This window comes from Asparagus officinalis, chromosome 5 (assembly GCF_001876935.1).
Source record: "Asparagus officinalis chromosome 5, Aspof.V1, whole genome shotgun sequence".
Taxonomy (NCBI): domain Eukaryota; kingdom Viridiplantae; phylum Streptophyta; class Magnoliopsida; order Asparagales; family Asparagaceae; genus Asparagus; species Asparagus officinalis.
The window spans coordinates 5014708-5039302 of NC_033798.1; the positions used below are offsets into that span (position 1 = coordinate 5014708).

General features: G+C 39.3%; 1 protein-coding gene across 1 annotated transcript; it reads left to right on the forward strand.

Moving 5' to 3' along the window:
• LOC109840211 lies at nt 1215-12424 on the forward strand. The gene is made up of 8 exons (XM_020408766.1): nt 1215-1348; nt 2150-2278; nt 2434-2591; nt 9650-9746; nt 10948-11112; nt 11268-11358; nt 11529-11587; nt 12136-12424. Exons 1-8 carry the CDS (start codon nt 1313-1315, stop codon nt 12166-12168), a joined length of 768 nt encoding a protein of 255 aa, XP_020264355.1. The 5' UTR covers nt 1215-1312; the 3' UTR covers nt 12169-12424.

Below are 24595 nucleotides of genomic sequence, written 5' to 3' on the forward strand. Positions count from 1 at the left end.
TGAGCTCAATAAAGAACTGCTTGCATCTGCTATTTCCTATTAACATTTTAGGCTTCAAATTGTCATGGCATTTATGGATTTATTATGACTCGTAAGAAATCAGAGAAAAAAATGAAAAGTTCAAGAGAAGTTGTAGACCCTCAACTGTATTGGATGTCCCAACATTAAGAAATTTACAGTCACGTCTTCAGCTTGCTGTTTTCATCTATCTAAGTTAAACCTTAACTTGTCTGCTAACCTGAAGGAAGTGGATCTAGCATGCTTCAATCTCAATAGTCTTAATTTGAAATCAATTTCCTGTTATATCTTTGTTAGTTTGTCATCTGGTTGTATCTACATGTCCACTAATAGTTTTTTTTCTGTTCCCCCCTTTTTTTGGTGTTCAGCAATTGTTGCTCCTTGGAGATCTTGAAGCTTGATTGCTCCAGATTGATGAACCTTCAGCTTCTGGTAATTGCATTTCTGAATTCTGATACTGCAAATATATAACATATTCTCATATTTTAAATTTCTGGATCATAAAAATCATTAGTTTCGTGTCCTGTGGGAACTCCAAATAGAGAGTCTAATATTAGTTTTATGATCAACCTTACGTCATCACTGTGCCAAATCTCTTGGCAATGACTGATAGCATTAAACATTAAACTTTAAAAGGAAAAGGTTGGTAATATGAATGTTGACTGGTGGTGCTTCTTCTTCCTGCGCTATGGACTTCTCTCTTCGCTCCTCTCGGCCACGCCTCCCCTTCCATCTTTTCGGTGAGCTCCTCCTCCTGGCGATCTCAACATCATTTAAGATTGCCATTATTATTAGTGTTATTATTCTTGTAAAATTTACGTGTTGCTTCTGTGGATGGGGTAATTAGGATTAGGTTTAGGTAACTGCTACACCCCCCCTTCCGATCTCAATATTGGGATGTTTACCGCCTGATCCGGCTTATGTGCGAGTGAAGGAAGGAGTTTGTAGATTGCATAGGTAGGTAGGGTGGATCCATCATGCGTATAACAATATCAAACTCCATTCCAAACAGGTGCATATGAAAGAGCACAATTAATTTTGTAGGGCAGTAAACTGATTACATTCACATGCTCACGATGCGATTACTTTAGGAGCGTATTTCATACATGGACACTTTATTACACACAAAAAAAATGAAGCTTTATCCTTTTGACGTTCCCCTCTTTGGAGTTTGGAGACATCTGATTTGGTACAGGTACAGGGCCTCACGCATTTGTTATTTCTGCAGCTTATCACAAGTGTTGGAGATTTTTCTCAGTGGTAAGTACATCATATGTCACCCTTATGAGGCTGGATGGGCGTCGAAATTGAAATCATGGACTCCCACCTGGTGCGTGACGCAGAAATAGTAGATTCATTCAACTTGCTATGATAGATTGAAGAGTTCTTGAAATGATCTGATGACATTGCTTCCTTAAATTCCAGTCTCTCCAAGCTTAACCACTGAATTTATTCTGTTAAACCAGTATAAAGAGTACATGGAAAATAATTAGTGAGGAGTTGGGACTTGTATAAAGAGTACATGGAAAAGAATTAGTGAGGAGTTGGGACTTTTGTAATTTGTTATTCTGAGTGTATGTCGCAAATATTAGTAAAAAATTAAAGACAAAAGAATCTAGGACAAATTGCTAACGGACCATAAAACACAGAAAAATATATTGCTAGAGGTTTATCGCGGGAGATGCACACTAATTTGTGAGCGTGTCATGAATCAAAATGGCACTTGGCACGAGTCCTCAAGGATGTGTTGAGTGCACATCTAACAAATGCCACATAGCCCAACATGTCCGTAAATCTTACTCTACAACTTTCAATATAATAGGAGAAAACTTCTCAATGTATGGTAAATTCACTGTTGAATGTGTCTGCATTGGTTTGACGATCTTAGTGCATAAAAGTTTCCCCCCCAAATACTTTTAGACTTTATTTCTGCCACTATTACATGAGCTCATTGGATTAGAATCTGAGAGTGGAATCAATATTGTAGATTGAATTACTAACATAAGCAATTTTTTTAACTGAGAAGGTTTCGATATCTTCAAGTATGCCTTCCTATGTATACGTCTCATATTCCGTTATATTCTTGTTCTTATTGGTGATTGTTTGAAAAAGAGTAAATTGTTTCCTGCAGGAGTGGAATGCTCCAAAACCAAGGCATCTCTCTCCCCTGAAGGGTGCTTTACAACGTGGGCTTGTGAGTGGAGCCGTTTCTCCAATATTAATCTTTATGCTTTGTGATGATCTACCTGACTGTATTCAGGTATACATATCCTTCTGGAGATATTTATAGTTTGATTTCCATTTCAACAAGAATTCAATTACCCAGTTGTTTGATTCTTGCTAACTTTCATTGTATCATTCAATGTTAGCAACAAGTTAGGATTTTTAACCGTATCTGCATTTTCTTTAAGATAGGTAGCTAGCTTTTTAAGCTATGAACTTATGCAGAGCACAAATGAAGCAGACTTCTTCACTGAATACGGCGAAGCGAGCCGATACCAGATTCAAGAGGTGTCGGCAAGGGAAGTTATGGGGTCGTCGACGCGGCCGTGGATACCCACAATGGAGAGAAGGTGACAATCAAGAAGATAAACGATGTCTTCGAGCATGTTTCGGATGCTACTCGCATCCTGCGAGAAATCAAATTGCTTGGGCTGCTCCGCCACCCTGACATTGTAGAAATTAGGCACATAATGCTTCCTCCCTCGCGGAGAGAATTTAAAGATATTTATGTTGTTTTCAAGTTGATGGAATCTAACCTTAATCAAGTTATCAAGGCAAATGACGATCTCACGCCTGAACACCATCAGTTTTTTATGTACCAGCTTCTGCGAGCTATGAAGTATATCCATAGCTATGAAGTATATCCACATTGGTGAATGCCTTTTTTTTGCTGGCTTGATTGGGCGTTGACAACTATTTTTCTCTAACAATATCAATGGTTGTTTTTTGTGTGTTATTGGTTATCAGCCAATGTTTTTCATCGGGACTTGAAGCTAAGATCAACAAACTTTTTCTTGATTGTGCGGTCACTTTTATCACGTGCACCATATATATGGTTGATTAGGTTCCTTCTCTATGGACAATATTCTAATTAGTCCTGTGAGATAATGTTTAATTGGCATTCATCTTGTGTATTGTGTATAAGTTCAATGCATAATTATGAAAACATTATTAATTTTGACTCTTGTAGTTTCTTAATATGTATCACATGCAATGTATGTATCCATATGTTTGATACATGGTTTAAATTAAATAAATCTTAATAAAATGAATAAATAACAAAAGAATAAATTAAAAATTTTACCACGTGCATTGCACGTGCAATCCAACCAGAAAATAATCGTACTTTAAATTAAAACATTCTTATAACATTCTTATAACATTATGGAAAGGGTGTGTTTGGAGCTTGTCAAGCATTAGTTTGTAGAAACCTTAATGAATATTTTAGATTTTTTTAATGGGATTGTCAAATTTTCACGGGTGAATATATGTACTCATATATTAGGTAGTGCGAAGACTTAGCACGACTCTAACGTCATAAGCTTGGATTTACATCCACATCATCAAAATTTACTTTTAGGTATATTCTTGTGGAAGTCTTTGATTGGGATTGAAATTGATTTATTAATTTGGGTGCCTCGGATTATCCGTTTGTGACCCAGGATGGTAAGTTTTTATTGATTTATTGGGTTTGTTTGGATTTGCATTTGTTTATTTGGGTTTTGTGATGTTTGATTGTAGATCTGTTGCTCATGTTCTCGTATTTTCCGAGGAAATATGAACTTTATGATCATACTAGCAAATTGGATTGGAAAAGTTGTTTTGCTGTTTGCTTGATTGTGTGTGTGTTTATTTTGGTGGTTTGTTGAGATTGGGTTTTCGTGGCAGGTTTCATAATGCGCGAAGCTGGTGACAATGATCTAGGGATTATTACATTTCGAAAGAAGGCAAGATGTGTTCTAGATTATCTCAGCGAAGGAGTGTTCCGCACTACCTTTAAGCTCTTTAAAGGTAAATTTTTTGTTTCGGAACTTGATTTGAACATGAAATGGCATGTTTTCTACACGTGTAATTGATGCTTTTCTTATAGAATTCTGGTATATGTCTGATCAATTTATAAATTTGATGTTTGATTTTGTTAATGGATTTTGTTTGTTTTATTGTGTTAGAGTTAGATTAGGTCGTGTGGTTCTTGAAGTATAATTTTTTCTGACGGTGCGCTATCTGTTGAATATCGCGATATGAGTGCATAATTTGTGATCTTTTGGGGAAATTTATTGATGGTTTGAAGCATGTGATTACTTGGATTTGTACTGGCAGTATGGACAGATTATATAAAGTTTGCTCTTGGAATGACACTGAGTTAGTTTGCGGAATAAAGCATCTTACGTCTTAATACCACAAGCAATAGTATGTGATCGCCTTGATAAATACATATTCATCATGAGATAATAAGGCTCAGCAGCTTGTTCTGCTTGATATTTATATAGCACAGAGATGTGAAAAAAAACTTAAAGGGCATCATATTTTTGAATAAGTTCTCAATATTTTAAAAAATTTAAAATAATGAAATTATATGACTCTCGCTTAGAATCTACTCCTTAAAAGAGGAAGTTGTAGAAAATTTCTATGGACTCTGCTTACCCGGCCTAATTTTTTAAAAATATCTATATTCTAATATTATAACAAAATTAATTAATTATTATTATTAATTATCTGTATTATGAAAGTTTGTCTAACTTGGTCCTTTAAAACTTCTGAAAAAATGTTATTGTCTAAAACTCTCATTTAATTATTAGTAATGTCTAATAATGTATTATAGACACATTACATGTTAATAATCTATCTAACCCTTTAAGAAAGAGCCGGTTCCTAAAAAAACTTTCCCAATCCGAAATAACCTTCAACCATTATAAATATACCCATTTCTCCCTTAATGTTACATAAATTTCTTAAAAATCAGTTACATTAAATTCGTCGCCAGCATCTGCAATTTCACCTCCGTAGCGCCTTCCTGCTCCGCCGAAGCCGAAGAGATCGTCGATTATCGCTTTCTCCGACGAAAGCCGAGAGTTACAGGAATTTGAGAGATGTGGATTATTCGGTTGGATAAAAGCTTCTCGCCTCGAAGCCGAGGCGTTACAGAAATCTGCAACAGATTTACTATTTTTCAGAATTTCTGCATTCATACGCTCAAAGATTTATGCAATTGTGGATTCCATAAGGTATTTCTTTTTCATCTTCACTCCTTTATACAAAACCTAAATTCTAACTATCCCCTTTTACTTCTGTCAAGTCCTCGTCATTTATTCCTAAAAATTTGCCACTAATTTTCGATTTCCTGTACAGTTTCAGCGACAGCGGTTTAAAAATTCCAACAGCGCTGGTATGCGACATTTAGAAAGTAAGTTGGTTGAGTTGAGTTCGTTTAAATTTTAGCGGATTTTTTATTTTGGGTTGTGATTTGATTATCCTTAAATTAGTTCTTTTTTCGTTATAACTTCTTTTGTATCTTATATGTGTTTGGGGAATTGATTTCTATTGTTAAGGTGTTGATATGAAAGCTCTGACAGGTGGGTGAAAAAAATTTATTGGTTTTTTATTTTTAATTTTGAGGTTTTGAGTAGTCAATTGCTGAGTTTGATTAGAGATTCTCGATGGTGGAAGAACATGTGTGCCCGCTTTTTTCATTATTATGAAATGTCCAATGGTAGTATATGACTGATTCAGTATTAAATTGAACATATACATCAATTATTTTCTTTATAGAAAATATATAATTAAGCATCAGTTTATGAAATCACATCAGCTATGAAATCAAAAGCAGATCAACACAGGCAGAAACCACTAAATATTCACTCACATACAAGATATATACCCAAAAGAGCTAAAAGCAGGATCGACGCATCAATATTGACTCTTTTTGAAGAAATCCACTTGAAGAAATTAATTAAAGATGGACCAAGAATGTTTACGAGATCAGTCCAAATTAAACATATCAGCTTAACAATTTACAACACAGCTTAATATAAATCAGTAACCAATCAGTGTCCAAAATTAAACATATGTTAGGAGGTATGATATGTCTATGGTGTTGTCAACACAACATCACAGCTTCATATAGAAGTTCCCTCGTTTCATAGAGTTGAAGAAATTCATGCTGGTAGGCCTATAATTATTTGATCATAGGAATTACAATAAGTGAAGTAAAAAAGACAACAGCCGATATGTTAAGAGGATTCTAACAAAAAGCAAATGGGCTAAAGATAGAAATGGATATGCATTAAAAAGCATCATTGACTTTTTCTTTTGGGGTGGGGCTGGGGTGTGGGTGGTGTGGTGGGGGGAATACAAACATAACGCTAAAACGCATATTTGTGATATGTTACTAATACTAGTAGCCATTTAACTTCTGACAACTTTGTGTTGAAATATGTTGACATTTTGAGCTGATTCAGAAATACAACATAAGCACATAAATCTAAAAAGAATTTTGATTTTAACTCTTAAGCACTCATATAATGCATTTTGTAAGAACCAGCATTCTTTATCCCTACAAAGAATCTCACCCATGTTTATCTTGCAATTAAAATTTCTGTTGGCCAGATCAAATTGCAATTTGCAGGCAGTATGTCTGATCCCAGTCTAATTATGAATGTTTATTCCTATATATGGAGCTTATTTCATAATTGGCAATGCTGCTTAATTCAGCTAAAGATAGAGATTGCTACTTCTAAAAAACGAAAAATTATGTCTCTGTTTGCGAGGAAGCATATTGAAACCTTAAACAGAATTGATCTATCATGTTTAGTTTCTCAAACTATTTTAAGGGCTTTGTACTTACAAATACGTGTTCACACAAAAACTTCATTCCCCTACACCAGGTCCTTCATCTTCAAAAACTAGCTCAACATGTTTGAAACCACCTTGTTGCATTCTACTAATATTCTTAAGCAAACAATTCTCAAATACCAAATTAAGTAATTAAGATGAAGAGAAAAAGCTCTTTACCTTAACATAATATGAGTGTGCATGTGTGCATGTTATTCTTTACGTTGCCAGAATTTCTGCTTGTCATTTGCTACAAATTTGAATTTACAAAATAGCAACCAAAGAAGGTGAAAAAACAAAACAAAAAATTGTTAGGGGTCTAATGTGACTTTTTCAATATGCAAAACAAATAAATTGTATAATGATATGATCAAATATTCGAAAACCAGCACCATAGGGAAAACAAATGCACGTGAGATGGTTCTTGTAAGAATAGCAACCTAACATAGAATAAACAACCAAGAAGCAGAAATTTTACAATAGGAATTTACCAAGAAAATGCCTCCTGTGCAGAGAACCCTCCACCCTTCTCCTCCTTTCTTTCCAACGAACTGAAATTAAATTCAACAATTCATTCCACACCAAAAAAAACTAAAGAATCAATTCAAAATAGAATTACATACCAAGCTTAGAATTCGCTCCTCAAAACTTCATTGATCAGTGAACTCATCGCCTCATTCTCCCTATCTTCCTCAAATCATCGCATCATCGAAGAAATGGCACTTGAAGCAGCGATCTGCGTGCGATCCTTCTCCCCTTTTCTTCGCGATTAACAAATCCAAATAAAAATGGATGCAAAAATTGAATGAGTGTCAATAAAGCAAACTTCATTGCTTGTCTAATTTGTTATATTAATGTTTACATATTGTTTGAATGTATTTTATGTGAGCATCAGTTATATTATATATAAATCATATTCTCAACCCTCATGTCTAAGGGACTTTAACAACATGGGTTTTCACCAGATTGCATAGAAACAACTTGAATGCCAATGAAGAGTGGAAAGGGAATAAACTGATACAATTGGATCAGGGGGCATCAACTTGCTTGCACATTATCCATGGACTCAACATCAAGAGCAAGCGCAATTTTTGCCTGCATGTTGCATACACACTTGTCACGGGGCCGCCATAGTGCTCCACAGGTCCATACTCATTCTCAATCTGATAAATTTTAGTCATAATAAGCAATGCATAAAGCAATCATAAAGTTTATAGCCACAAAAAGCAATACGTAAGTTTATAGCCACAAACATTCTCACATCCACATTATGAATTATTTCAAATAGTATGTTAATAAGAAACAGACCGTCTCACATTCAGCTTTCGAGATTGTTAATAAGAAAAATTAAATAGTATAATTATAGTAACAAAAGTATATAGTGATAGATAATAAAATATATACAGAGAAAGATATATGAGTAATATTATACATAAGAAACACTAACAAGCGTACAAATTATATGTGTATATCTCTTAAGTACTAAGTAAATATACTGTTAATTATGCTTATATCTTTTGCAGATATTATAATTATTTATCTGAATAATGAAGTTATAGTAGGAATTAATATGTATCATTCGTAATAATTTATATATTTTATATAATAACATATATAATAATCTAATGTAATGATACTTATTGCTGACGTACACCTGCAGTCCTGAAACTGATACAAACTTCATGAAGCTGTATGTTAATAACAAACAGACAGTCTCACATTCAGCTTTCAAGATTGTTAATAAGAAAAAATTAATAGTATAATTATAGTAACAAAAGTATATAGTGAAAGATAATAAAATATATACAGAGAAAGAAATATGAGTAATATTATACATAAGAAACACTAACAAGCGTACAAATTATATGTGTATATCTCTTAAGTAGTAAGTAGATATACTGTTAATTATGCTTATATCTTTTGTAGATATTATAATTATTTATCTGAATAATGAAGTTATAGAAACCCGTTTATTAGCAATTATCGCCTTCGGGTCGACATTTTGAGTAGCATAATAGAGGGAGCGATAAGTGGTACTAAACGAGTTGACGGGTGAGAAAGTGCAACCATGGGTAAAGATAAGGGTTTTATCTGCAAACTATCCTTAGAATTTGTCGGAAGGTTTATTTGATTATGATGTTGGTTTTTTATCGCGTTGCTTGTAGAAATGTGCTATAAGGTCATTCGAGGGGTGAAGGTGAGTGACAAGACTATCAAAGCTGCATGTTCCTTCAGGATTCCTCATCCTCAGCATTGCTTAGGTATCCTTGAGATTTTGATGCCCTTTTCCCCTTTTAGATTCGTCGCGTTTAATTGGTACTATATTGGATGATTGCTCTTTGTTATCCAATTAGGTGTTAAAATGTTTCAATTTACACCCATGATTTTCATGCTATTATGACATTTCCACGTGCAATATAAATACAATTTAATATTGCGAGACAGGAAATAATATACAATGATGGCATTGTTGCATGCGCGCGAAAATATGCTCAAATCTGCTCGTTTGGATATCTGCGTATTTACTTGTATTAATATGTATTTTGAAATGCAAATTCAGTGTTTGGTTAGCCTTTTAAAAAGCTATTGAATTTGCATCATTTGTTGCCATAAAAGTTTTAAATTATTATTTTGAAATCAAATTAAATATACCCATGAAATTGTTGAACTTAAACCTGTGCTTCATTGATGCGCCATTCCTGTTATTAAGATTGTTCACTGGAGGAGGAACCTTGATTTGTTTGATGATGGGACGATTTTTGCTGCTCTTATTTTTAATAAGGATGGCTGTTCAAAGGTTCAGCCATATCCTCGCCCTATTATGTCTTGCGACAGGCAAGTTCGTATGCGAGAAGTTTTTTGTGGCTTTGGTAACTTCCATCTCTGTGAAAATGGTATGTTTATCAATAATGTCATCTGGAGAACTTTTTTCTTCATTATTATGATTTCATTGTGCAGCATATTTACTTCATCTACTTGACCATATGTAGTAAGTTACACATATTAGTTTTCAGGTGCAATTGGTATGCTTTTGCAGATTTATATTAATAGAAAAAAAGAATATTATTTAATGAACAAATAATTAATTTTATTTAAAATATTTTACACCTGTATCCTATAATGGGATAATAATTACCAATTCACATAAAAAGTAATTCTATAAATTTAAATATAAATCATACTGAATAAAAAAACAGTTGTAAGAAGTATTGTATAATTATGATTATGATGGCAGAAAAAAATGAAAAAATATAACATAAAAAACAAATAAAAAAAAAATATGAATTTCATTAATTTGAATGTACTTATTCATATACCCATGAGAAATAAAACGAACTTATAATAAGCAATAATGATGAAATATAGACACAAACTTAAGATAATAAACAGTCATGAATGAAAATGAATGGAATATGAATAAGAAAACATTGAAAAAAATTTTAAATATAAAATAAAAGAAAATAATTATAAACAACAAAATGAACAATATGCAAAAAAATAAATAATGCAATGATGATAAAAAATAGAATAAATTGATTAAAATAAAGATAATGCGATAAATAAATCAAATGAAAATTAAATATATGTAATAAATCTTAACTACCTGATTAAAAAAAGTGATTTTAAAGGAATAAAAAGTGAATCTCTACCTGCGCAATAATTCTTAACGAACAGAGATTACTGCCATTATTTAGGTTATCTTGATTGGTCCTTCTAAGATCTTCATAAGTTGTGTTATTGGACGTCGCAAATCTATAGTTATTGCCTTCTGATATTGCCTCCCCATATGTAAGTGTTATTCGTTTTAGAGATAAATAACTTTAAAATCAAGACCTCAAAATCTCAAGGAGGTCTTCTATTCCAACTTGTACGCTTCTTATCAATTTTCTTAAACATTCACTCGACAATCGTAATATGACCATTGCATATACATTAATGGTAAATGTATGAATGCAAGTTCTTCCCTATCACATTTGAAACATTTTCCTTTTATTCAATACATGTGCAAATTTAGATTAACCCTTCATTTGTATGAGTATAGATACTACATTGGTTTTTTAAACTATCCTTTTGTTTATGTTTGTTTGATGCCAGGGGTTCTTCTACGGGGATAGGTGCCCAATCTATAGGCTGCATCGATTCATCTATGCACTCACATTGCCAGGGATTGGTTTTACAGTGAAGATAAGGAACATAGCAATAAAGTGGTTGTTCCAGGATTGTCTAACAGTGGGCAACTTTTGTGATCAATTGCTTGCGGTTTTTACGTTTTCTTTTTTGCATATAACATGTGCATTATCTTCCCAGTGAACTTGTGACTACTATCCTGAAATAAGTCTTGAAATCATTACTATCCTGCAGTTATGAGAATCATTTTTTGGTCAAGTATTTACCAAGTGTTGTGATTTTTACAGAAATATGCTAAATATGTGGGCCTGAAAAGGGACTTTCGTCTTGTGGTAAGAGGTGATGCTCGTAAATTGCCTGCTATTCTTAATGGATCTGGTAAGTTCAGATTCTTGTGGATATATATTTATTGTTTTCCACTTAAGCTGCGGCAAATTTTTCTACCATCGACCTATAAGCTTATCCTGATAAGGATGAAGAATTGGTAAGTTTATGACAAATGCATAGCAGCTTTTACAATACTGAATTAAACAATTCATTCATTGCAGATGATGAGGTGCTCATAATTAAAAGTGTGACCCATAGAGATTTTAATGCAATGATAAAGGTAAAGATCTAATAATTTAATTGCATTTGTGAATTTTCTCATAACTTTTCTCCTTTACATATTATTATTGGAAGATGTTTATATGTCATTTAGTCATACATGTCAAGAGTTGGGTTAAGTTTAATCTTGTAAAATAACTGGTCATACAGGAGCATCCAAATCATGTGTATTTAATATTTATTCCAAGGCATAGTGTTACAGAGGGGGGCTAAAGGAACTGGAATGAAGTCCATAGAGCTAGCACTTTCCATGTGTGACATTGTGAACATATATGGTTTCACTGTGGATCCTGCCTATACAGAATGGTTAGTTTACAATCATCAGCTCAGATGCTTGATTCTTAGAAGTCAACTGTTACTTCTATTTTGAAAAACACATTTTAGATCACGTAGAAGAAGTTATAGAGGGGAGTCCTTTGAATGATAAGAAAGTTTCCATGTGCAAATACTCACTTATATCTTCTCCATTTTATACCCTTCATTTGTATGAGTATAGATACTACATTGTTTTTTTAAACTATCCTTTTGTTTATGTTTACTTGCTGTCAGGGGTTCTTCTACGGGGAGAGGTGCCAAATCTAAAGGCTGCATCGATTCAGCTATGCACTCACATTGCCAGGAATTGATTTTACAATGAAGATAAGGAACATAGCAATAAAGTGGTTGTTCCAGGATTGTCTAACAGTGCACAACTTTGGTGATCAATTGCTTGCGGTTTTTACGTTTTGTTTTTGCATGTAACATGTGCCTTATCTTCCCAGTGAACTTGTGACTTGGAAAATTCTATAATGCTTCTCTTTTCATTCCTTTACCAAATGAACTAATGTGATGTTGAATAGGGCTCCATGAAAATTACAAATTGTCATTGACTTCAACCACTCTAAGTTGGTGCTAAATTTCTGGGTAAATACATCTAAGGGACTGATCATACATCCATGAAGACCAGCTTATACAGCTAACCAAAAAAATCAAAAAAGAGAATATGAGGGATAAGGAAAATAGTGAGATAAATGTAAGGACCTGACTTGTAGCTGAGACAAATCATATTTAAGCGAGTTTAGGTTGTGAAACTTCTTTCTAATAGTAAAATTTATTGGACATCGTGGTCAACATGTTCCAATATAGATCTGTAAATTGGAATCATATTATAGCATTTACAAGATTGATCACTTGCTACTCCGAGTATTATTCGTGGCGAATTTCATATGTCAGAGTCCTCACAGTGTGAATATTATTGATAAATAACTGTTTAGTGAAGAAACAATATGTTTGTAATGAAATTCAAGATGTATGTGATGTTGCCAATAATTAATTTTGACACATTACAAACATAATAGCCTTTAATCTTACAAAAGGTCTTTCACTATTATTCTCATATACCGATGGAGATGAAGCACCCCCCCCCCCCCTCTTTTGTAATGAAATTCAAGATGTATAGGATGTTGCCAATAATTAATTTTGACACATTACAAACATAATAGCCTTTAATCTTACAAAAGGTCTTTCACTATTATTCTCATATACCGATGGAGATGAAGCACCCCCCCCCCCCCTCTAAAACCTTTAGATGAACAGTAAAATTTTTGAATATCCACGTATTTATCTCGAATTCTCCACCACTTCCCTACAACTGTTTTTAAGTGGCCACGTTTTGCAGTTGCCCACCAATTCCCCATCCTCAACCATTCGATTCGAATCGAGAACTCCTCCCTCGACCTTTCCATCCTCAACAATCTTCTCCTTGTCCTTCATGCTGTGTCGATGGCGGTGATGGCGGTGATGGTGATGGCGCGTTCAGGGCAACTTTGAGGACTTATCGCTCTATTGACGAGAGTCGATAAGGTAGAAGTGTTGCGTTCAGGGCAACTTTGAGGACTTATCGCTCTATTGACGAGAGTCGATAAGGTAGAAGTGTTGCGTTCAGGGCAACTTTGAGGACTTATCGCTCTATTGACGAGAGTCGATAAGGTAGAAGTGTTGCGTTCAGGGCAACTTTGAGGACTTATCGCTCTATTGACGAGAGTCGATAAGGTAGAAGTGTTGCGTTCAGGGCAACTTTGAGGACTTATCGCTCTATTGACGAGAGTCGATAAGGTAGAAGTGTTGCGTTCAGGGCAACTTTGAGGACTTATCGCTCTATTGACGAGAGTCGATAAGGTAGAAGTGTTGCGTTCAGGGCAACTTTGAGGACTTATCGCTCTATTGACGAGAGTCGATAAGGTAGAAGTGTTGCGTTCAGGGCAACTTTGAGGACTTATCGCTCTATTGACGAGAGTCGATAAGGTAGAAGTGTTGCGTTCAGGGCAACTTTGAGGACTTATCGCTCTATTGACGAGAGTCGATAAGGTAGAAGTGTTGCGTTCAGGGCAACTTTGAGGACTTATCGCTCTATTGACGAGAGTCGATAAGGTAGAAGTGTTGCGTTCAGGGCAACTTTGAGGACTTATCGCTCTATTGACGAGAGTCGATAAGGTAGAAGTGTTGCGTTCAGGGCAACTTTGAGGACTTATCGCTCTATTGACGAGAGTCGATAAGGTAGAAGTGTTGCGTTCAGGGCAACTTTGAGGACTTATCGCTCTATTGACGAGAGTCGATAAGGTAGAAGTGTTGCGTTCAGGGCAACTTTGAGGACTTATCGCTCTATTGACGAGAGTCGATAAGGTAGAAGTGTTGCGTTCAGGGCAACTTTGAGGACTTATCGCTCTATTGACGAGAGTCGATAAGGTAGAAGTGTTGCGTTCAGGGCAACTTTGAGGACTTATCGCTCTATTGACGAGAGTCGATAAGGTAGAAGTGTTGCGTTCAGGGCAACTTTGAGGACTTATCGCTCTATTGACGAGAGTCGATAAGGTAGAAGTGTTGCGTTCAGGGCAACTTTGAGGACTTATCGCTCTATTGACGAGAGTCGATAAGGTAGAAGTGTTGCGTTCAGGGCAACTTTGAGGACTTATCGCTCTATTGACGAGAGTCGATAAGGTAGAAGTGTTGCGTTCAGGGCAACTTTGAGGACTTATCGCTCTATTGACGAGAGTCGATAAGGTAGAAGTGTTGCGTTCAGGGCAACTTTGAGGACTTATCGCTCTATTGACGAGAGTCGATAAGGTAGAAGTGTTGCGTTCAGGGCAACTTTGAGGACTTATCGCTCTATTGACGAGAGTCGATAAGGTAGAAGTGTTGCGTTCAGGGCAACTTTGAGGACTTATCGCTCTATTGACGAGAGTCGATAAGGTAGAAGTGTTGCGTTCAGGGCAACTTTGAGGACTTATCGCTCTATTGACGAGAGTCGATAAGGTAGAAGTGTTGCGTTCAGGGCAACTTTGAGGACTTATCGCTCTATTGACGAGAGTCGATAAGGTAGAAGTGTTGCGTTCAGGGCAACTTTGAGGACTTATCGCTCTATTGACGAGAGTCGATAAGGTAGAAGTGTTGCGTTCAGGGCAACTTTGAGGACTTATCGCTCTATTGACGAGAGTCGATAAGGTAGAAGTGTTGCGTTCAGGGCAACTTTGAGGACTTATCGCTCTATTGACGAGAGTCGATAAGGTAGAAGTGTTGCGTTCAGGGCAACTTTGAGGACTTATCGCTCTATTGACGAGAGTCGATAAGGTAGAAGTGTTGCGTTCAGGGCAACTTTGAGGACTTATCGCTCTATTGACGAGAGTCGATAAGGTAGAAGTGTTGCGTTCAGGGCAACTTTGAGGACTTATCGCTCTATTGACGAGAGTCGATAAGGTAGAAGTGTTGCGTTCAGGGCAACTTTGAGGACTTATCGCTCTATTGACGAGAGTCGATAAGGTAGAAGTGTTGCGTTCAGGGCAACTTTGAGGACTTATCGCTCTATTGACGAGAGTCGATAAGGTAGAAGTGTTGCGTTCAGGGCAACTTTGAGGACTTATCGCTCTATTGACGAGAGTCGATAAGGTAGAAGTGTTGCGTTCAGGGCAACTTTGAGGACTTATCGCTCTATTGACGAGAGTCGATAAGGTAGAAGTGTTGCGTTCAGGGCAACTTTGAGGACTTATCGCTCTATTGACGAGAGTCGATAAGGTAGAAGTGTTGCGTTCAGGGCAACTTTGAGGACTTATCGCTCTATTGACGAGAGTCGATAAGGTAGAAGTGTTGCGTTCAGGGCAACTTTGAGGACTTATCGCTCTATTGACGAGAGTCGATAAGGTAGAAGTGTTGCGTTCAGGGCAACTTTGAGGACTTATCGCTCTATTGACGAGAGTCGATAAGGTAGAAGTGTTGCGTTCAGGGCAACTTTGAGGACTTATCGCTCTATTGACGAGAGTCGATAAGGTAGAAGTGTTGCGTTCAGGGCAACTTTGAGGACTTATCGCTCTATTGACGAGAGTCGATAAGGTAGAAGTGTTGCGTTCAGGGCAACTTTGAGGACTTATCGCTCTATTGACGAGAGTCGATAAGGTAGAAGTGTTGCGTTCAGGGCAACTTTGAGGACTTATCGCTCTATTGACGAGAGTCGATAAGGTAGAAGTGTTGCGTTCAGGGCAACTTTGAGGACTTATCGCTCTATTGACGAGAGTCGATAAGGTAGAAGTGTTGCGTTCAGGGCAACTTTGAGGACTTATCGCTCTATTGACGAGAGTCGATAAGGTAGAAGTGTTGCGTTCAGGGCAACTTTGAGGACTTATCGCTCTATTGACGAGAGTCGATAAGGTAGAAGTGTTGCGTTCAGGGCAACTTTGAGGACTTATCGCTCTATTGACGAGAGTCGATAAGGTAGAAGTGTTGCGTTCAGGGCAACTTTGAGGACTTATCGCTCTATTGACGAGAGTCGATAAGGTAGAAGTGTTGCGTTCAGGGCAACTTTGAGGACTTATCGCTCTATTGACGAGAGTCGATAAGGTAGAAGTGTTGCGTTCAGGGCAACTTTGAGGACTTATCGCTCTATTGACGAGAGTCGATAAGGTAGAAGTGTTGCGTTCAGGGCAACTTTGAGGACTTATCGCTCTATTGACGAGAGTCGATAAGGTAGAAGTGTTGCGTTCAGGGCAACTTTGAGGACTTATCGCTCTATTGACGAGAGTCGATAAGGTAGAAGTGTTGCGTTCAGGGCAACTTTGAGGACTTATCGCTCTATTGACGAGAGTCGATAAGGTAGAAGTGTTGCGTTCAGGGCAACTTTGAGGACTTATCGCTCTATTGACGAGAGTCGATAAGGTAGAAGTGTTGCGTTCAGGGCAACTTTGAGGACTTATCGCTCTATTGACGAGAGTCGATAAGGTAGAAGTGTTGCGTTCAGGGCAACTTTGAGGACTTATCGCTCTATTGACGAGAGTCGATAAGGTAGAAGTGTTGCGTTCAGGGCAACTTTGAGGACTTATCGCTCTATTGACGAGAGTCGATAAGGTAGAAGTGTTGCGTTCAGGGCAACTTTGAGGACTTATCGCTCTATTGACGAGAGTCGATAAGGTAGAAGTGTTGCGTTCAGGGCAACTTTGAGGACTTATCGCTCTATTGACGAGAGTCGATAAGGTAGAAGTGTTGCGTTCAGGGCAACTTTGAGGACTTATCGCTCTATTGACGAGAGTCGATAAGGTAGAAGTGTTGCGTTCAGGGCAACTTTGAGGACTTATCGCTCTATTGACGAGAGTCGATAAGGTAGAAGTGTTGCGTTCAGGGCAACTTTGAGGACTTATCGCTCTATTGACGAGAGTCGATAAGGTAGAAGTGTTGCGTTCAGGGCAACTTTGAGGACTTATCGCTCTATTGACGAGAGTCGATAAGGTAGAAGTGTTGCGTTCAGGGCAACTTTGAGGACTTATCGCTCTATTGACGAGAGTCGATAAGGTAGAAGTGTTGCGTTCAGGGCAACTTTGAGGACTTATCGCTCTATTGACGAGAGTCGATAAGGTAGAAGTGTTGCGTTCAGGGCAACTTTGAGGACTTATCGCTCTATTGACGAGAGTCGATAAGGTAGAAGTGTTGCGTTCAGGGCAACTTTGAGGACTTATCGCTCTATTGACGAGAGTCGATAAGGTAGAAGTGTTGCGTTCAGGGCAACTTTGAGGACTTATCGCTCTATTGACGAGAGTCGATAAGGTAGAAGTGTTGCGTTCAGGGCAACTTTGAGGACTTATCGCTCTATTGACGAGAGTCGATAAGGTAGAAGTGTTGCGTTCAGGGCAACTTTGAGGACTTATCGCTCTATTGACGAGAGTCGATAAGGTAGAAGTGTTGCGTTCAGGGCAACTTTGAGGACTTATCGCTCTATTGACGAGAGTCGATAAGGTAGAAGTGTTGCGTTCAGGGCAACTTTGAGGACTTATCGCTCTATTGACGAGAGTCGATAAGGTAGAAGTGTTGCGTTCAGGGCAACTTTGAGGACTTATCGCTCTATTGACGAGAGTCGATAAGGTAGAAGTGTTGCGTTCAGGGCAACTTTGAGGACTTATCGCTCTATTGACGAGAGTCGATAAGGTAGAAGTGTTGCGTTCAGGGCAACTTTGAGGACTTATCGCTCTATTGACGAGAGTCGATAAGGTAGAAGTGTTGCGTTCAGGGCAACTTTGAGGACTTATCGCTCTATTGACGAGAGTCGATAAGGTAGAAGTGTTGCGTTCAGGGCAACTTTGAGGACTTATCGCTCTATTGACGAGAGTCGATAAGGTAGAAGTGTTGCGTTCAGGGCAACTTTGAGGACTTATCGCTCTATTGACGAGAGTCGATAAGGTAGAAGTGTTGCGTTCAGGGCAACTTTGAGGACTTATCGCTCTATTGACGAGAGTCGATAAGGTAGAAGTGTTGCGTTCAGGGCAACTTTGAGGACTTATCGCTCTATTGACGAGAGTCGATAAGGTAGAAGTGTTGCGTTCAGGGCAACTTTGAGGACTTATCGCTCTATTGACGAGAGTCGATAAGGTAGAAGTGTTGCGTTCAGGGCAACTTTGAGGACTTATCGCTCTATTGACGAGAGTCGATAAGGTAGAAGTGTTGCGTTCAGGGCAACTTTGAGGACTTATCGCTCTATTGACGAGAGTCGATAAGGTAGAAGTGTTGCGTTCAGGGCAACTTTGAGGACTTATCGCTCTATTGACGAGAGTCGATAAGGTAGAAGTGTTGCGTTCAGGGCAACTTTGAGGACTTATCGCTCTATTGACGAGAGTCGATAAGGTAGAAGTGTTGCGTTCAGGGCAACTTTGAGGACTTATCGCTCTATTGACGAGAGTCGATAAGGTAGAAGTGTTGCGTTCAGGGCAACTTTGAGGACTTATCGCTCTATTGACGAGAGTCGATAAGGTAGAAGTGTTGCGTTCAGGGCAACTTTGAGGACTTATCGCTCTATTGACGAGAGTCGATAAGGTAGAAGTGTTGCGTTCAGGGCAACTTTGAGGACTTATCGCTCTATTGACGAGAGTCGATAAGGTAGAAGTGTTGCGTTCAGGGCAACTTTGAGGACTTATCGCTCTATTGACGAGAGTCGATAAGGTAGAAGTGTTGCGTTCAGGGCAACTTTGAGGACTTATCGCTCTATTGACGAGAGTCGATAAGGTAGAAGTGTTGCGTTCAGGGCAACTTTGAGGACTTATCGCTCTATTGACGAGAGTCGATAAGGTAGAAGTGTTGCGTTCAGGGCAACTTTGAGGACTTATCGCTCTATTGACGAGAGTCGATAAGGTAGAAGTGTTGCGTTCAGGGCAACTTTGAGGACTTATCGCTCTATTGACGAGAGTCGATAAGGTAGAAGTGTTGCGTTCAGGGCAACTTTGAGGACTTATCGCTCTATTGACGAGAGTCGATAAGGTAGAAGTGTTGCGTTCAGGGCAACTTTGAGGACTTATCGCTCTATTGACGAGAGTCGATAAGGTAGAAGTGTTGCGTTCAGGGCAACTTTGAGGACTTATCGCTCTATTGACGAGAGTCGATAAGGTAGAAGTGTTGCGTTCAGGGCAACTTTGAGGACTTATCGCTCTATTGACGAGAGTCGATAAGGTAGAAGTGTTGCGTTCAGGGCAACTTTGAGGACTTATCGCTCTATTGACGAGAGTCGATAAGGTAGAAGTGTTGCGTTCAGGGCAACTTTGAGGACTTATCGCTCTATTGACGAGAGTCGATAAGGTAGAAGTGTTGCGTTCAGGGCAACTTTGAGGACTTATCGCTCTATTGACGAGAGTCGATAAGGTAGAAGTGTTGCGTTCAGGGCAACTTTGAGGACTTATCGCTCTATTGACGAGAGTCGATAAGGTAGAAGTGTTGCGTTCAGGGCAACTTTGAGGACTTATCGCTCTATTGACGAGAGTCGATAAGGTAGAAGTGTTGCGTTCAGGGCAACTTTGAGGACTTATCGCTCTATTGACGAGAGTCGATAAGGTAGAAGTGTTGCGTTCAGGGCAACTTTGAGGACTTATCGCTCTATTGACGAGAGTCGATAAGGTAGAAGTGTTGCGTTCAGGGCAACTTTGAGGACTTATCGCTCTATTGACGAGAGTCGATAAGGTAGAAGTGTTGCGTTCAGGGCAACTTTGAGGACTTATCGCTCTATTGACGAGAGTCGATAAGGTAGAAGTGTTGCGTTCAGGGCAACTTTGAGGACTTATCGCTCTATTGACGAGAGTCGATAAGGTAGAAGTGTTGCGTTCAGGGCAACTTTGAGGACTTATCGCTCTATTGACGAGAGTCGATAAGGTAGAAGTGTTGCGTTCAGGGCAACTTTGAGGACTTATCGCTCTATTGACGAGAGTCGATAAGGTAGAAGTGTTGCGTTCAGGGCAACTTTGAGGACTTATCGCTCTATTGACGAGAGTCGATAAGGTAGAAGTGTTGCGTTCAGGGCAACTTTGAGGACTTATCGCTCTATTGACGAGAGTCGATAAGGTAGAAGTGTTGCGTTCAGGGCAACTTTGAGGACTTATCGCTCTATTGACGAGAGTCGATAAGGTAGAAGTGTTGCGTTCAGGGCAACTTTGAGGACTTATCGCTCTATTGACGAGAGTCGATAAGGTAGAAGTGTTGCGTTCAGGGCAACTTTGAGGACTTATCGCTCTATTGACGAGAGTCGATAAGGTAGAAGTGTTGCGTTCAGGGCAACTTTGAGGACTTATCGCTCTATTGACGAGAGTCGATAAGGTAGAAGTGTTGCGTTCAGGGCAACTTTGAGGACTTATCGCTCTATTGACGAGAGTCGATAAGGTAGAAGTGTTGCGTTCAGGGCAACTTTGAGGACTTATCGCTCTATTGACGAGAGTCGATAAGGTAGAAGTGTTGCGTTCAGGGCAACTTTGAGGACTTATCGCTCTATTGACGAGAGTCGATAAGGTAGAAGTGTTGCGTTCAGGGCAACTTTGAGGACTTATCGCTCTATTGACGAGAGTCGATAAGGTAGAAGTGTTGCGTTCAGGGCAACTTTGAGGACTTATCGCTCTATTGACGAGAGTCGATAAGGTAGAAGTGTTGCGTTCAGGGCAACTTTGAGGACTTATCGCTCTATTGACGAGAGTCGATAAGGTAGAAGTGTTGCGTTCAGGGCAACTTTGAGGACTTATCGCTCTATTGACGAGAGTCGATAAGGTAGAAGTGTTGCGTTCAGGGCAACTTTGAGGACTTATCGCTCTATTGACGAGAGTCGATAAGGTAGAAGTGTTGCGTTCAGGGCAACTTTGAGGACTTATCGCTCTATTGACGAGAGTCGATAAGGTAGAAGTGTTGCGTTCAGGGCAACTTTGAGGACTTATCGCTCTATTGACGAGAGTCGATAAGGTAGAAGTGTTGCGTTCAGGGCAACTTTGAGGACTTATCGCTCTATTGACGAGAGTCGATAAGGTAGAAGTGTTGCGTTCAGGGCAACTTTGAGGACTTATCGCTCTATTGACGAGAGTCGATAAGGTAGAAGTGTTGCGTTCAGGGCAACTTTGAGGACTTATCGCTCTATTGACGAGAGTCGATAAGGTAGAAGTGTTGCGTTCAGGGCAACTTTGAGGACTTATCGCTCTATTGACGAGAGTCGATAAGGTAGAAGTGTTGCGTTCAGGGCAACTTTGAGGACTTATCGCTCTATTGACGAGAGTCGATAAGGTAGAAGTGTTGCGTTCAGGGCAACTTTGAGGACTTATCGCTCTATTGACGAGAGTCGATAAGGTAGAAGTGTTGCGTTCAGGGCAACTTTGAGGACTTATCGCTCTATTGACGAGAGTCGATAAGGTAGAAGTGTTGCGTTCAGGGCAACTTTGAGGACTTATCGCTCTATTGACGAGAGTCGATAAGGTAGAAGTGTTGCGTTCAGGGCAACTTTGAGGACTTATCGCTCTATTGACGAGAGTCGATAAGGTAGAAGTGTTGCGTTCAGGGCAACTTTGAGGACTTATCGCTCTATTGACGAGAGTCGATAAGGTAGAAGTGTTGCGTTCAGGGCAACTTTGAGGACTTATCGCTCTATTGACGAGAGTCGATAAGGTAGAAGTGTTGCGTTCAGGGCAACTTTGAGGACTTATCGCTCTATTGACGAGAGTCGATAAGGTAGAAGTGTTGCGTTCAGGGCAACTTTGAGGACTTATCGCTCTATTGACGAGAGTCGATAAGGTAGAAGTGTTGCGTTCAGGGCAACTTTGAGGACTTATCGCTCTATTGACGAGAGTCGATAAGGTAGAAGTGTTGCGTTCAGGGCAACTTTGAGGACTTATCGCTCTATTGACGAGAGTCGATAAGGTAGAAGTGTTGCGTTCAGGGCAACTTTGAGGACTTATCGCTCTATTGACGAGAGTCGATAAGGTAGAAGTGTTGCGTTCAGGGCAACTTTGAGGACTTATCGCTCTATTGACGAGAGTCGATAAGGTAGAAGTGTTGCGTTCAGGGCAACTTTGAGGACTTATCGCTCTATTGACGAGAGTCGATAAGGTAGAAGTGTTGCGTTCAGGGCAACTTTGAGGACTTATCGCTCTATTGACGAGAGTCGATAAGGTAGAAGTGTTGCGTTCAGGGCAACTTTGAGGACTTATCGCTCTATTGACGAGAGTCGATAAGGTAGAAGTGTTGCGTTCAGGGCAACTTTGAGGACTTATCGCTCTATTGACGAGAGTCGATAAGGTAGAAGTGTTGCGTTCAGGGCAACTTTGAGGACTTATCGCTCTATTGACGAGAGTCGATAAGGTAGAAGTGTTGCGTTCAGGGCAACTTTGAGGACTTATCGCTCTATTGACGAGAGTCGATAAGGTAGAAGTGTTGCGTTCAGGGCAACTTTGAGGACTTATCGCTCTATTGACGAGAGTCGATAAGGTAGAAGTGTTGCGTTCAGGGCAACTTTGAGGACTTATCGCTCTATTGACGAGAGTCGATAAGGTAGAAGTGTTGCGTTCAGGGCAACTTTGAGGACTTATCGCTCTATTGACGAGAGTCGATAAGGTAGAAGTGTTGCGTTCAGGGCAACTTTGAGGACTTATCGCTCTATTGACGAGAGTCGATAAGGTAGAAGTGTTGCGTTCAGGGCAACTTTGAGGACTTATCGCTCTATTGACGAGAGTCGATAAGGTAGAAGTGTTGCGTTCAGGGCAACTTTGAGGACTTATCGCTCTATTGACGAGAGTCGATAAGGTAGAAGTGTTGCGTTCAGGGCAACTTTGAGGACTTATCGCTCTATTGACGAGAGTCGATAAGGTAGAAGTGTTGCGTTCAGGGCAACTTTGAGGACTTATCGCTCTATTGACGAGAGTCGATAAGGTAGAAGTGTTGCGTTCAGGGCAACTTTGAGGACTTATCGCTCTATTGACGAGAGTCGATAAGGTAGAAGTGTTGCGTTCAGGGCAACTTTGAGGACTTATCGCTCTATTGACGAGAGTCGATAAGGTAGAAGTGTTGCGTTCAGGGCAACTTTGAGGACTTATCGCTCTATTGACGAGAGTCGATAAGGTAGAAGTGTTGCGTTCAGGGCAACTTTGAGGACTTATCGCTCTATTGACGAGAGTCGATAAGGTAGAAGTGTTGCGTTCAGGGCAACTTTGAGGACTTATCGCTCTATTGACGAGAGTCGATAAGGTAGAAGTGTTGCGTTCAGGGCAACTTTGAGGACTTATCGCTCTATTGACGAGAGTCGATAAGGTAGAAGTGTTGCGTTCAGGGCAACTTTGAGGACTTATCGCTCTATTGACGAGAGTCGATAAGGTAGAAGTGTTGCGTTCAGGGCAACTTTGAGGACTTATCGCTCTATTGACGAGAGTCGATAAGGTAGAAGTGTTGCGTTCAGGGCAACTTTGAGGACTTATCGCTCTATTGACGAGAGTCGATAAGGTAGAAGTGTTGCGTTCAGGGCAACTTTGAGGACTTATCGCTCTATTGACGAGAGTCGATAAGGTAGAAGTGTTGCGTTCAGGGCAACTTTGAGGACTTATCGCTCTATTGACGAGAGTCGATAAGGTAGAAGTGTTGCGTTCAGGGCAACTTTGAGGACTTATCGCTCTATTGACGAGAGTCGATAAGGTAGAAGTGTTGCGTTCAGGGCAACTTTGAGGACTTATCGCTCTATTGACGAGAGTCGATAAGGTAGAAGTGTTGCGTTCAGGGCAACTTTGAGGACTTATCGCTCTATTGACGAGAGTCGATAAGGTAGAAGTGTTGCGTTCAGGGCAACTTTGAGGACTTATCGCTCTATTGACGAGAGTCGATAAGGTAGAAGTGTTGCGTTCAGGGCAACTTTGAGGACTTATCGCTCTATTGACGAGAGTCGATAAGGTAGAAGTGTTGCGTTCAGGGCAACTTTGAGGACTTATCGCTCTATTGACGAGAGTCGATAAGGTAGAAGTGTTGCGTTCAGGGCAACTTTGAGGACTTATCGCTCTATTGACGAGAGTCGATAAGGTAGAAGTGTTGCGTTCAGGGCAACTTTGAGGACTTATCGCTCTATTGACGAGAGTCGATAAGGTAGAAGTGTTGCGTTCAGGGCAACTTTGAGGACTTATCGCTCTATTGACGAGAGTCGATAAGGTAGAAGTGTTGCGTTCAGGGCAACTTTGAGGACTTATCGCTCTATTGACGAGAGTCGATAAGGTAGAAGTGTTGCGTT